General features: G+C 48.2%; 1 protein-coding gene across 3 annotated transcripts; it reads right to left on the bottom strand.

Annotated features, from left to right (window-relative positions):
* Positions 1-672: 672 nt before the first annotated feature.
* On the bottom strand, positions 673-13481 carry LOC129840646 (probable ribonuclease ZC3H12C). 3 transcript variants are annotated; one of them, XM_055908668.1, is made up of 6 exons: positions 13377-13481; positions 5547-6414; positions 5230-5369; positions 4898-5132; positions 4056-4162; positions 673-3615 (listed from the first exon to the last, which is right to left on the bottom strand). In XM_055908668.1, the coding sequence occupies exons 2-6, from the start codon at positions 6314-6316 to the stop codon at positions 2189-2191; spliced, it is 2679 nt and encodes an 892-aa protein (XP_055764643.1). In that variant the 5' UTR covers positions 6317-6414; positions 13377-13481; the 3' UTR covers positions 673-2188. The 3 variants fall into 3 exon arrangements, with proteins under 3 accessions (XP_055764643.1, XP_055764641.1, XP_055764642.1); XM_055908666.1 differs by having other exon boundaries at positions 13001-13460; XM_055908667.1 differs by lacking the exon at positions 13377-13481 and adding an exon at positions 10378-10781.
* Positions 13482-13523: the final 42 nt, after the last annotated feature.

The following is a 13523-nucleotide window of genomic DNA, read 5'->3' as shown; positions in this document are numbered from 1 at the left end:
ATAGGAAGTCCCACCCAGCTGACTTCTTCAAACTCGTGAAAGACCCCAAAAGGCGCTGCCCATGCTAAAACATGCTTTTGGGCACTAGAGTCCTATCTCTGGATGAAACCCTGTCAGTCCGTGGGCAGAGTATGCAGGTCAGTCAAATAAAAGGCCTTGTGGGTGGTTAAAGGGAGTCACACACAGGGTTGCCAGTTCAAATCCCAATGATACTTTTCTTTTCCAACATAAGTCTAAATGAACAGCTTTAAATATGTGAAAAAACAAGCGTGGTGCCCTCCCCCTGTTGGTGTAGTGGACTAGGCACTGGGACCAGAAGGTCACAGGTTCTAATCTTGATGATGCCGGGGGATTGAAGCCTGTTTTTTTTTTAACCCAACCCTAAACTTAACAAATCACATTTTTCTGCCCTCAGAATTAGATCAAAGGAAAACTCCAATCTGTAATATAGTAAATGTTATTCCAAGTACATGAAATTCTGTCGAAATGAGAGTTAAGACTGCATTTCCAACAAAACAACCACATTTTTTTTTTTTTTTTTTTTTTTTTGGGACAACCAATTGTTAATGAAGAATACAAAGCCAATACTATATTTGACAGGCACGAAGTTGTCAAGCAAATATACAACAGAACTGATAAATCAAGCACAAAAAAAATATGATACAAGAACACTTGAAGAAAACATGGCTGACGCTTTATTTTAAGGGTCCGTAATAAACTAAGTTAATTATATGGCATTTACAAACAGTACATACCATTTATTAATCATAGTTCATACACAAATGTATATATATCCTGTGCTGTCAGTTTATTTTACCAGGTACTGCTGAAATGTCTATCAATGTCAAACCCATCTTTTTGCGAGAAATTACACTGGTCACTAAAAACATTATAAAGTATAAATAGCACTCACTTTAGATTAGGGGCTGCAAAAAGAACACTAATGTTTAGTAAATTGGTTATAAATGTGGGGGAAATGATTATTAAATGGTGAACACACTTTATAAATGACTTCAATGGTTTATTACGGTTGATTAAAATAAAGTGTCACCAAAACATGCATAACAGTTTGCTGAACATGGTTCAGAGTATTTGATGTGTCATTAGCACAATGCCGTGTAAAGGCATTACTTTTTGCCCACGTCCGGGCCCTCACTGACACACGGTGCCAGAGAGGTTTTTCGTTACAAAACAAAATTTATATTTTTTTACTGACCCACGCATATTTCATTTCACCTAGCTGGCCACTTGGGTTCAACCCAGCCTAGGCTATTCTCCATCCCAAAAAGTCAGAATACCTCACCTTTCTTCATGTATCTAATTTGATTAATATTTCTAAACAAACCATGTCTAAAAATAATCAAATGTTGCCTGGAATATCTCATACAGTATTATAGTTTAAAATGCACCAGCTATATATAAACAGCTTTTCATGAATCGATTACACACCTACGGATATATATACAGGTATATAATCCTAAATGAACGATACAATTTGTATCAACAAAGAAAGGCTTTCTGTCTACCAGGGATTGTGCCGGTAACTGTAACAGATTGTCAACATCAAGCCAAGTGCTCTGAGCCCTTTGGATAGGTCTTCAGGGAAAACAGCCAAAGGGAATTGACTTGGGATTTGAGCTCGAGTCTACCGTGTCTGTAGCAGCTGCGGGCTTGGAGCCAAAACGAGGGGCCAGAGACGTCCCTTACTAAAACTAGACAAGGTCGACGAACGTGCCCGTCTCTACAACTACTGCAAGACATTCTCTCAACTCAGAAGACTAACTCAGCCACCTACTATCACAACAACAGCCACAAACAGAACACACAGCACTGAAAAACAAAGAAACAAATCAATTAGACCGATTGAACACAGAAGATATACACATCCCCAACAACCAAGATTCTGTTGATAAATGGTGGTCAATTTGGGGGTGAATGTTTCCAAATGGAGTAGAAAATATAGAATAGAAGTAAGATTAGGCATATAATCAGATCCCTCGGAATCCAGTTATTTCTAAAATGTTTCAAACAGCGGAGGAAAAAGTGACTTGGAAATCAACGCATATCCTCACCTGCACATGATTAACACTAAGTTATCCACAAACAAATGTACAGTCAAACCCTTATATTGTCAAAACTACAACTAACTGTTGTTATGAATAGGGAGAGAGTAGTAGGCTAGCTGGACTCAGTAGCCGGACTGGGACTTCTCAGCCAAGATGGCGGCAGCTAGCTGCTGGGCGTCCGTCACATGGGGGTTCCTCCCCATAACCCGGCCCACCAGCTCAGAGGGGAAGATGTTACACAGGTTGAGGTAGACCTTCCCCCGCACCTCCCCGTACCGGCTCAGGGCGGGGGGCTCCTGGTGCATGTGGTGGGGGGGCATGGACGGGTGGGATGGCTGAGAGGCATGGGATGGGTGAGGGGGCTGAGGGGGGTAGGGTTGGTGGTAAGAGTGTGTGGTCTGTCCCCATGGAGATGTGTGTCCCCAGCCTACATCGTGGGTCTCCGGTAGACTCTGGTAAGTCTCATAGCGGGACTGAGGGGGTTGGCTGCAGTAGGGATCCCAGGAGAAGGCTTTCCTGGGGGGCAGCAGGGAGCGTTCGTACAGCCGGGAGTCTGACAGCGTCTCCAGCCGCGTGTTGGCCAGGCAGCGGCCCAGAGGGGAGCCAGCAGGGTAGGGGCCGGACTGGGACACAGAGGGGTAGTCTCCAGGGCAGCTGGAGCGGGCGCCTACGGCCTGGTGCTGGAGGGGAGGCGGGAGGGGGTACAGAGGGCGCTTCAGGTGGGGGTCAGGGGGCTCGTCGTGAGGGAAGCTGTGGCCCCGTGCCAGGCTCTGGTGATAGCCATAGAGGACAGAGGTGTGGGGGTGGTGTGGCTCGAGCAGGGGGGCAGAGTGTTGAGAGTACAGGCGGTTGTGTTGATGGTGCTGATGATGCTGATGGTGGATGTATTTGTCCAGCAGAGGGCCGGGGAAGCACAGACAGGAGGCTCTCTCTCCGTACGAGTCACATCCGCTGCTGCCACAGTCTGACGAGCCCAGCAGACGCAGGTCCGTGTCCAGCGGGAAGCGGCACTCTGGACTCCTCTGTGCTGCCAGGCCAGAGTGGGCCGGCGTCACTGAGTAGTAGCTCAGATCTGGAGGGTCACAGCTGGAGGAGTAGGGGTCAGGGTGGGGGTGCGGCAGGGTCATGTAGGGTGTGTCCCTGCCCAGGCTCGGTGGCTGTTCCTGGGGGTCGCTGAGGGCAGAGGGGGGTCCTCCAGGGGCAGGGGACAGAGTAACACTCCCACTACAACTACTCCCACTACTACTACTGAGGCTGTTGCATTTCTCAGCGTGTCTCAGCTTGCCCTCTGCCTCACCGTAGGACAGCGCCCGGATGCTGGGGTCACACTGCCTTTTGGGGGCAGAACCTCTTTTGGTACCCATCGCTACATTGTTTGGCACGCTGTGGCTCTTCACCAGCCCAGCCTCGCCAGCCTGGCCCTTGGCGCTAGTAGAGGTGGCAGAGGTCTTGGCGCTGGCACGCAGCTCGTCTGCCACCGAGCGCTGGCACTGGGCACTCCTCTCCGGGTGGTAGTACTTACACTTGTGGCCGTAAGTGCACTTCTTGCCTAAAGAAAGGGGGAGAAAGGATAGGGAACTGGTTAGCACACAGGCTAGTGATGATTTTTTATTTAATTTTACCTTTATTTAACTAGGCAAGTCAGTTTAGAACAAATTCTTATTTTCAATGACGGCCTAGGAACAGTGGGTTAACTGCCTTGTTCAGGGGCAGAACGACAGATTTGTACCTTGTCAGCTCGGGTATTCGAACTTGCAACCTTTCGGTTACTAGTCCAACACTCTAACCACTAGGCTAACCTGCCGCCATGATGCAGCAGTGGTTCACTTAGAAAGTAGCAACCCAATGCATCTTCAGCACCAGTAGCTGGAAGTCATCCAGCTGATGAAGAAATGATTCATTCACATTATAACACTGGGAGAAGTCTTCGTCATGAACATGGTCAAGTGATAAACATATTAAAGAGTTAATAATAATGGCGGGGCCCACCGTAAGGACAGGGCTGCTTCTTGTGCTCTGGCATGATGGGACGTTTCCTCAGGAAGTTCTCCAGACTGGGACCATGACGACCTAGAGGGTCATCAGGAGGCATGAACCTGGGAGGGAGGGGGGAGTGAGAGAGAGGGAGGGGCGAGAGCGAGGGAGGAGAAGAGAGCGCGAGGGAGGAGAGAGAGCGAGGGAGGAGAGGAGAGAGAGCGAGGGAAGAGAGGAGAGAGAGCGAGGGAGGAGAGGAAAGAGAGCGAGGGAGGAGAGCAGGGGAGGAGAGAGAGCGAGGGAGGAGAGAGAGCGAGGGAGGAGAGAGAGCGAGGGAGGAGAGAGAGCGAGGGAGGAGAGAGAGCGAGGGAGGAGAGAGAGCGAGGGAGGAGAGAGAGCGAGGGAGGAGAGAGAGCGAGGGAGGAGAGAGAGCGAGGGAGGGGAGGAGAGCGAGGGAGGAGAGAGAGCAAGGGAGGAGAGAGAGCAAGGGAGGAGAGGAGAGAGAGCAAGGGAGGGGAGGAGAGAGAGCGAGGGAGGGGAGGAGAGAGAGCGAGGGAGGGGAGAGCGAGGGAGGGGAGAGCGAGGGAGGGGAGAGCGAGGGAGGGGAGAGCGAGGGAGGGGAGAGCGAGGGAGGGGAGAGCGAGGGAGGGGAGAGCGAGGGAGGGGAGGAGAGAGAACGAGGGAGGGAGGAGCGAGGGAGGGAGGGACGGGAGGGAGGGAGAAAGGAGTGGAGAGAGATTATTACCATATTAATATACTTAATCCTATACAGCCAAGTATTAACATAATGAACATCATACCACTTCTAGGCTAAAGAAGATGGACACTAAGCCGGAGCCGTATCACTCCTTCCTTACTTGTCGTTGACAAACGAGTACATGAGCAGCCGCTCGTCAATTAACTTCTTCCACTCTGGCTTCTCACTGGCCAGGTCGCGGTAGTTGTCGTTGGAGACGATGATGCCGTCGGACTCATAGGCCAGCTTGACGATGAAACGGTCGTCATAGCAGACCACCCGGCGACCCTGGACCCGACGAGACGGAGTGAACACCAAGATCTTGTCCTTCTCCAGACGACGTAAGATATCCTGGTCTAGAGAGATGGAGAGAATTGGAGAACCGTGTAATCCAGTAAGCACTGAGGCCCATCTGACATATGTATGTGAACTCTCAGGTGTGTTTGTGTTTACCTGTGATGAGGGCGTCAGGGCGGGACTGCTCTTTCTTCCAGGACGGCACAAACACAGTGATGTCACGGTGACCTCGCTCCAGGAACCAATCAACAGCCAGCTGGATGCCGTAGCAGGAGAACACCTCTTTATTGCCGTGGCTACCAGAGATGGAGACAGACGTTAACTACCTTACAGGCTCTAACATCATATCAACAATATGTAGGTGACTTTGACAACAGTTACACAACTACCTTTACAACGGGCTACAATGGAGGAAATAGCCATTGTGCGTTTTCTGTAATCAAGATGACCGTCTATGGTTCATAGACCCTCACCTCATTGCCACGTTGCTACCGTCCAGGACGACGGGCCGCAGGTTGTCCTTGTCCCCCAGGAGGAGGTCTGTCTGATAAGGGGAGTCTGTCCTCCCCTGCTGCGCCTCCACTGCCTCCACATACCCACAGGAAGAAGAGGAGGAAGAGGAGGAGCAGGTGGAGGAGGCGGTCTGTGAAGCCGTGGACCCAGTCAGCTGTTGGTTTGTCTCGACCTTACGGCCCAGTTTGACCAGCTCTCCCAGTATGTCGTTGATGAGTGTGTACGGCCCCAGCTTGGCCAGCACCAGCCGCACCAGCTCCTCGGTGTAGCCCAGCTTCAGAGCAAACTCCAGCTTGGACTGGTACTCCCTCAGGGCTTCCCCGGATGAAGGCTCCCCCGACGGAGGGTCAGGAGGCCCCTCGGACCCCAGGTCCACACAGGGAGTCCTGCACAGAGGTTGGTGGGTGTTGGGAACAGGCACTCCATCTAGCTCAGATACGGACACTCTTCCAGCCGGGTTAGAACCGGTGCTGTTTCGGGCTGGCTCCGGGTCACTGTCGAACCCAGCGCTCTCCTCCCCCACCACCTCCTTCCCCCCAGGCGTGGACAAGCTGCAACTGCCACTCCCCTTGCAGGCCTCTTCCTCCTCCTCGCCCCGCTCCATACTGGGCCCTGTATCGGCGCCAGCCTGCCTGCTGACGGAGCCTTCGATGTGGAGGTACTCTAAATCCAGCCCCAGGTCGAGGATGCGGCCTGCTCCATCCTCCTCCGGATGGTCCTTCAGGCCCATGAATCTGTCACAAACATCCAGCTCTGGGCTGAGGCCTGACCCGGAGGACCACTCCCACCACTTCTACCCCCGTCTTACCGTGTCCATGGCATGAGCGCCTGAGAGAGAGAGAGAGAGAGAGAGATGTAAAAGAGCGAGTTAAATGGATGGTTCAAAACGATTGGAAGAGTATTTCAGTGAGTAAAGCCCAAGGACGAACTGAGATCCATTAGACAAGGCTTGACTTCAGATCAAAAACAATAGGAGGGAATCCATGCTCATAAAATGTCTTGTTAAAGTTCGGATCTCACGAGACATACATCTCCTACACACCTCTGGTGTCAGTAACCTGATGAGAAACTTCAACGGACTTGACTATCAACACCTGGGAGATTAATTTCTTGGTTTTAGTGAGGATAGGTAGACGGAGCTGTGAGCTTCACCCGAGAGAGAGAGAGACAGAATAATAGAATATACTAAACTAATGATCCTCAATAAACCAATATTTGACACTTTTGGACAAATTGTACTGCAATAAATACAGAACTTGACATATGCTCTGCGACAGACTGCTGTCTTAGGAAACATATGGGAACTATTGTATGTTTTTTTTAGTAAAATAAGGCTAGGCTACTCAAACACTGAACCTAATTTGGTTGTTGGATGTGACTAGCTGACCTGAGCCGAGCTCCCCAGCAGGGCACAGATTGGCTGAGACAAAGAGGGGTGCGTTCCTGGGGGTGCCCTGTCCTAATTAAGGGGTTCCCGCTCTTTTAGAGGGGCCAGCCACGGCGTGCCGCCTCTCACCCAGCCCACGTCACAACACATCAATCTCAAGGGGAACAGAGGATGCTCTGTTTAAACACAAATAGCCGTTGTGTGTTGGGCTAAGGCCTGACTCCCCCCGTGCTTCAGGAGCATATGGTTCCTCCCCTGAGGAAGAGTCACTCGTTTGAACACTAAAGGAACAGGAAGTAAATCAATAGAGACACTCAGACCTCAATGGTAACCAATAGGGTGGCAGAATTTGATCACTTGCAAGTTGCAATGAGGAAATATTAGGTCTGTTCCTCGAAGATAGGGCACCATGGTACTTGGGGTAGTTTCCATTTCAATCCAGTCATTTCAGGAGTCATTTCAGCATTGAAATACCAATTCAATGGAAAAATCCTCACTTAAAATAAATGTCCCTTTTCAATTCTTGAAGAGAGGTTTCAATAGATCTCTTGTATTGTGAAATGGATTTGAAGACCCCAACCCGGATGGGCACTAATATAAACAACTGCATATTATAATATCACAAGAAATAACAGTCAGTGTATAGCCCACAGCATCATCATTTAGCCATAACTGTGCAACAATGTGGTTACAGGGCATCATCACGTTAGCAGATACATCTGTTGAGTCTGCAGCCTGTAGCCTTTTAAAGATTACCTAAAACCTCATCCACATGTTTTCATGTCTGCTAAAATTTAACATCCATTTAAAGGTGTCATGGTGGGGTGGGAGGATGGGAGTGTGTGCATTACATGAAAGAGGGCTGCTTAGCAACATGACCCAGGGTTGCTAGGCTGCAGCGGTTGAAAGAATGTCCCTTAAAAAGACAGAGCTGAAATAATTCTGTCCTTTGTGCACAAAGGAAGACCCGGGGAAGTGGGGCCACTTAAGTGTGCCTGACTGACGGTCCCCAACAATACAACTGCCAGTTGCACTCGGGGTCACCTCCGCTGCAGCCATTGTCGGGTTGATGCTCTGAGCGCCAGCCGCCTGTCCACAGCCGCACACACAGAAGGGGACTGGGTTGTGTTGTCTAGGTGACGAGCCTCTCGAAGCAACAGTCCTCCTGATGGGATGCAGAACATGCAGTGGAGGGTGTCTGCCCTGCTCTGAGGCCTTCGCTCAGCATCTTTCAACGTGTGTTCTCGCAGGCACTCAATATGACCCAGCTACCAGTTAAGGAGAGAAACAGACGGCAGAGATTTGAAAAAGACTTTGGCCACAAACCCCAGAGGCTCACAGAAGCTGCTTCAGACATGCAGATAATACAATGTCGGCTAGAAACCAAAAAGCAGTTACAGAAATCTTTTGTCATGTAGCCTACAACCTTTTCCTTTGAAGAACGTAGCTCATTATCAGTGACAGCATAACTATCAAGCTGTGTGGACTATGATGTCATGCCTTGTTGGACAGCCGCCAGGCTCAACTGCCGTTTCATTCGATAGCATCTTTCAAACATCAGCCCAGAGTCCCTCCTAGTATTGGCGGTGCATTCATTGATTGAAGCACTGAAGCGGTAGGCTAATGAATATGTAACACAGGGCTTTGGGCTGGGGGGGCAGCGGTGTGTGAGATGGGGGGGGGGGGGGGTCTGGATTTCCCCCCCTTGGTTCTGGTGTTGATTGTGAAGAGGGGGGTGGCTGTCTGCAGAGTTGAATTATTTCCAAAGAAAAGGAAGGGTTGGCCCTGTTCAGCACTGGCTGGGAGGGATGGAGGGGGCTGAAGGCTTTGCTGCCATTAGCCAGGGCAACAGACGTCTTCTGGAACCGCAGGGGAACGAGAGCAACTTCTGGTCCTCCCCCTCTCCCTCCCGCTCCGTGTAGCACGCTCCATGGAGCCCGCTGCGTCCGCCCCGCCAGACAGAGTCACGTGACACTAAAAGGGAGAACCTTCTCTTCTTCATCCTAAAAAGAAAACACGACATTGTCTCTTCCCCATCTCATCAGCAACACATCACTCATACGCCACCACCCAGCCAGTGACAATGTTTCTAGTACCTTCATCTCAGTGAGACAGTTTTCCCAGTAATGTTCGTCCAAAAGTATTTTGAAGCAAAGGAATTAACAAATAATTTACCTTTTAAAACCAAACTATTATCAAACTGGCCAAGTCTCCAATAGTCTCTTAGAATTCAGAACGAGGCTTAAAACATGGACATGAAGCTTAGTTTGATTCTCATTCACTTTCGGAGAGATTATTCCGTCAGAGAAAGTAAGAGGAAACAACTATACTCCACAATAACCTAAATGACAGAGTGAAGAGAAGAAAGCCTGTACAGAATAATAACTTAAAACACAAGGCCAAATCTACACTGGATTTGCTTACCAAGAAGACAGTGAATGTTCCTGAGTGGCCGAGTTACAGTTTTGACTTAAATCTATTTGAAAATCTATGGCAAGACCTGAAAAGGGTTGTCTAGCAATGATTAAAGAATTAATGGGGAAATGTTGCGCAATCCAGGTGTGTAAAGCTGTAAGAGAAAGACTCACAGCTGTAATCGCTGCCAAACGTGCTTCTACAAAGTACTGACTCAGGGGTGTAAACATTTACGTAAATTAGATTTCTGTACTTCATTTTCAATAAAAGTGCAAACATTTCTAGAAACTGGTTTTCACTTTGTCATTATGGGATATTGTGTGTAGATGGGTGAGAATTTATTTATATTTAATCCATTTTTAATTCAGGCTGTAACAATAAAATGTGGAATAAGTCAAGGGGCATGAACACTTTCTGAAGGCACTGTATATCTAGGTCAAATTCAGACTACCCCAATAGATTACTATTTTCAGAAAGAAGTGTTGCATAACTTGCTACAGCCTCCTCACGATTTGGTATTTTTCACTAAACTGTAAAACCACAATAAACTAAATGTTGAAACAAAACATGTGCACAGTCAGTGTCTCATAACATACACCCTCTCGTGCTACAAGTCCCTTATAGAGGCTGTGAAAAGACATTGCCCCAAAGCCCTGTGAGAGCCCTATAAGAAAGAGAAACCGGTCACACAGGTGCGGGGAGACAACGTGTTCAAAGGTGACCACTCCACTGGTGAAGAGACATGCCCTTGGTCAAACATAAATCACTACACATTCCAAGGAAAAATAACACGAAGGCCTAATTGGGTACAGCTAAATACTAACATATTTGATGTCATTACAAACGCTCATGGCAACTTTTTATTTTTATTTTTTAAACCTGTTATAATTCTGTCAGAAGACATAAGCCTATTGAAATTCTGCATTGAAACAGACAACATGGTTTGATGAGAAAGAGCCTAAATTGTTAGGCCTAATATCTCCACTTACCCTGACCTCAGTAAAACATCCAACGGCCAAACAAAGCAAACCTCCTTAGTAAAATGGCCTTAAGGAAATAACTTGGTTCATTCCAGCATTAGAGAAAGCTTTTAGAAGTTCATAGATCCCCCCTGCTCAACAGATGTGAGCAAAAAATAAAGTATTTCACATTCCATACGCTTCCTACTCTTCAAACCCAAAATCCAAGGATAGTGTGTTTACCATAAGGTACAGTTTTTCCCCAAGAAAGCCAGGCAGGTTGAACAATGAGTGTCTCAACAGATGGAGCTACAATGTCGACCATTCCTCGGTTAGACACTGGCTGCTTGGCTCCACCAATGGGAGTGCAGTGACCTCACAATGAGACACACAAACGCAGGCGGGCAGGCGCATATGAACCCAGTCTCCTATAGGCACGCGTAGACAGAGAGATATATATACACACACACACACACACACACACACACACACAGCCCCTGTCACTCTGAAAGGGTCTTCCCCTGTGTGAGCAATGAATCAAAGAGGGGGTGTATGGTCAATAACAGAGGCACACAAAGGGAGTCATGCAGGCAGCTGCAACATGAGGCCAGCGCTACTAGAACACTGGCCTGGGGTGAGGAACACCTGGCTAGCTGGGGAACTGCAGCAGCTCTAACCCCTTTGTTTTTGGCTTGGTTGGGGTGAGGGTCAGGGTTACACACTTCTACTGGGGTAAATCATGTTAAAAGCACTGCATGTCCTTACAGAGAATGCAAGAGCGGAGGGGGGAGTCGCAGTGGGGTGAAAGGGGACAGGATGGGCATGTAGGGTGGGCTGGAATGAGGATGAAAAGGGGGACTTTTTTTATTGTTCCAGGCGGCACACTTTAAGGGAAATGACTTGGAAGCACAAATCATTTGTTTAGTTCCTGAACTTTAAGTTGGGATAAACACTGCATGTATTTAGGCAAGTTTAAATGGAGTTGGTGGCGCTGGACAGAACTTTCTTTATAAACAAAAGTAAAACGCTCCCAACTGTGACTTGTTTATCTGACACTCCCATAAGTCACTGTTGGGACTGTGAGCGTATCGGAGTTGTGTTTTAGCACTCACTATTACCTTGGCTGTGTAATAGAACCACAGCAGCTGAGGAGAGCAGAGTAGCCCGGGCAGATGTTGGAGGACTGGAGGCAAAAGAGTAAAGCTGACCCATGGCACTGTATAACAGTCTAATAACATAGTAGACCAGGGATCATCCACTAGATTCAGACACGGGCCAATGTTTTCTGGAGCAGATGGTTGGAGGGCCAGAACATAATTACAAATCATTTGTAGACTGCAAATTGACCACAAGAAGTCCAAACAAATATGTTTGACTTTAACAATCATTACAAACCTCACATTTGAATACAATCAAATTCGACCCGCCAGTTGGTGAACGCTGCAGTAGCCCATTGACCGTAAGCTGCCAGCCACTCTCAGTTACAGCGGCTTAGAGACCATCTGCCCCCTCGGCTTAAAGTAAACAGGTGTCTTTACGACAACTGCTGGCGGTCCACCCAACATACTGTATAACAGTCTAATAACACAGTAGCCCATTGACCATTAGCCACACTGTTACAGTGGCTTAGAGACCACCTGCCCACTCGACTTAAAGTAAACAGGTGTCTTTGCAGCAACAACTGCTGGAAGTTCACCTATAACCCGATTTGCATTCTCAGCCACAAATAGCTGGCATTCCTCAAAATGGCAGGTCGTCTTCAACACAGCACTCCAAAACACCACACAGTTTCAAAGGTTAGATGAAGATTTGGTTTCAAATGTTTTTTCAACAGTAATAGGCCTAGGACAATAGGCCTGAACTACACAAATTACGGTTAAAAAGGCAAGTAGTGAAGTAGAGAGTCGGGGACACTTTTACTAGAAGACACTGCGCTACCAGTGTCAAAGGGAGCAGAAGGGGGCCGTGTGGCCACTGTCATAGAATAAGGAATTAGAATAGTCATTTAATAGCATCTATGGCCACTGTGCTCTCGGACCTTTTATTTGACCCCGCTGGCTTTTCAGTTACAAGGGCCACGTCACCACTGACCTCCAGCCATCTCAGTCAACATACACATGTTCAGTAGGCACAAAACAGGATGAAAGTTGAGGAAATATTTAGAAAATAATTTTGCCCTAATAAAAAAACAGGTTTAATAATTTTGTCCCTTTAGTTACTTTTGACCACTGACCAGTAATGACTGCTATTGACAGGCTGCCTCCAGCCTTGGCAGAGAGGGCCGGTGAGGAGCAGCAGCAGGAGTGTTGTGGTCCATGGGGCCAGGGTGAGGACCTGGAGGCAAGCAGGAAAAAGGGAGAGACCCTCATAGGACAGGCCAGCTGTTGGGCCAAGCAAACCCATTGCCCAGGCCAGACAACTCCCCAGTCAGCCCGCCCAATTGTGAATGGTGGCTTCTGTTAAAAAAATAATAATAATCTTTCATGAGGCCTCCATGCTCATGTCTGGGGTGCAGGTGCCCCTCTCTCTTACAGCTGAATGGACAAGAGGAGACAGTGGGACACGTGCAGGCTGGCCTGGGTAACACACACGGAGCCTGTTGTGATCTAGATCGCTAAATGTCTAACTTAAAAAGCACAAGAAATTCACTCACCAGTCGTAGGTAGCCAAGTTAATGACATTAGAATCAGCAGCACTTATTTGGTGGTCCTTACATGCTCTAGTCTACAGTGCCAACAGCTGCTGGGCGTGGCATTCGACACAAAGTTGGCTAGCTAAAATGTAAAATAATTGACAGCTGCAAAATGATACCGTTTGTAGGTTACCTAACTAGTTAGCTAGCGTTGACAGGATTAGACTGCCTGCAGCATTGCTGCTTCCTTTTGAAGTTCGACGTGCAATTCATACCGAAATCTTGATAGTCAGAACCACCAGTAACATCGTCCAAGCTAGCTACATACAAACGGCTAGCCAAATTTATGGCACTTGTATGTGGCCCAAACGTGAAAATGTCTTATCGTGAAACAAACCTTTCAGTTCACCTACTGATGGTTGACATAAACATCCGGCTCGAGTTGCCTGGGAGGAAGCTAGAGCAGACAGGCTAGAGCTAGGAGCAGTGCGTGGTACAGGGTCATCTTGTGGTGAGCTGACAGAAGTACAAGGAGTCTTTACTT

The sequence above is a fragment of the Salvelinus fontinalis genome, chromosome 41 (genome assembly GCF_029448725.1).
Source record: "Salvelinus fontinalis isolate EN_2023a chromosome 41, ASM2944872v1, whole genome shotgun sequence".
In the NCBI taxonomy this organism is placed as follows: Eukaryota; Metazoa; Chordata; class Actinopteri; order Salmoniformes; family Salmonidae; genus Salvelinus; species Salvelinus fontinalis.
The sequence above is the reverse complement of the archived record's forward strand: the minus strand, read 5'-3'. Positions and strand labels throughout refer to the sequence as shown.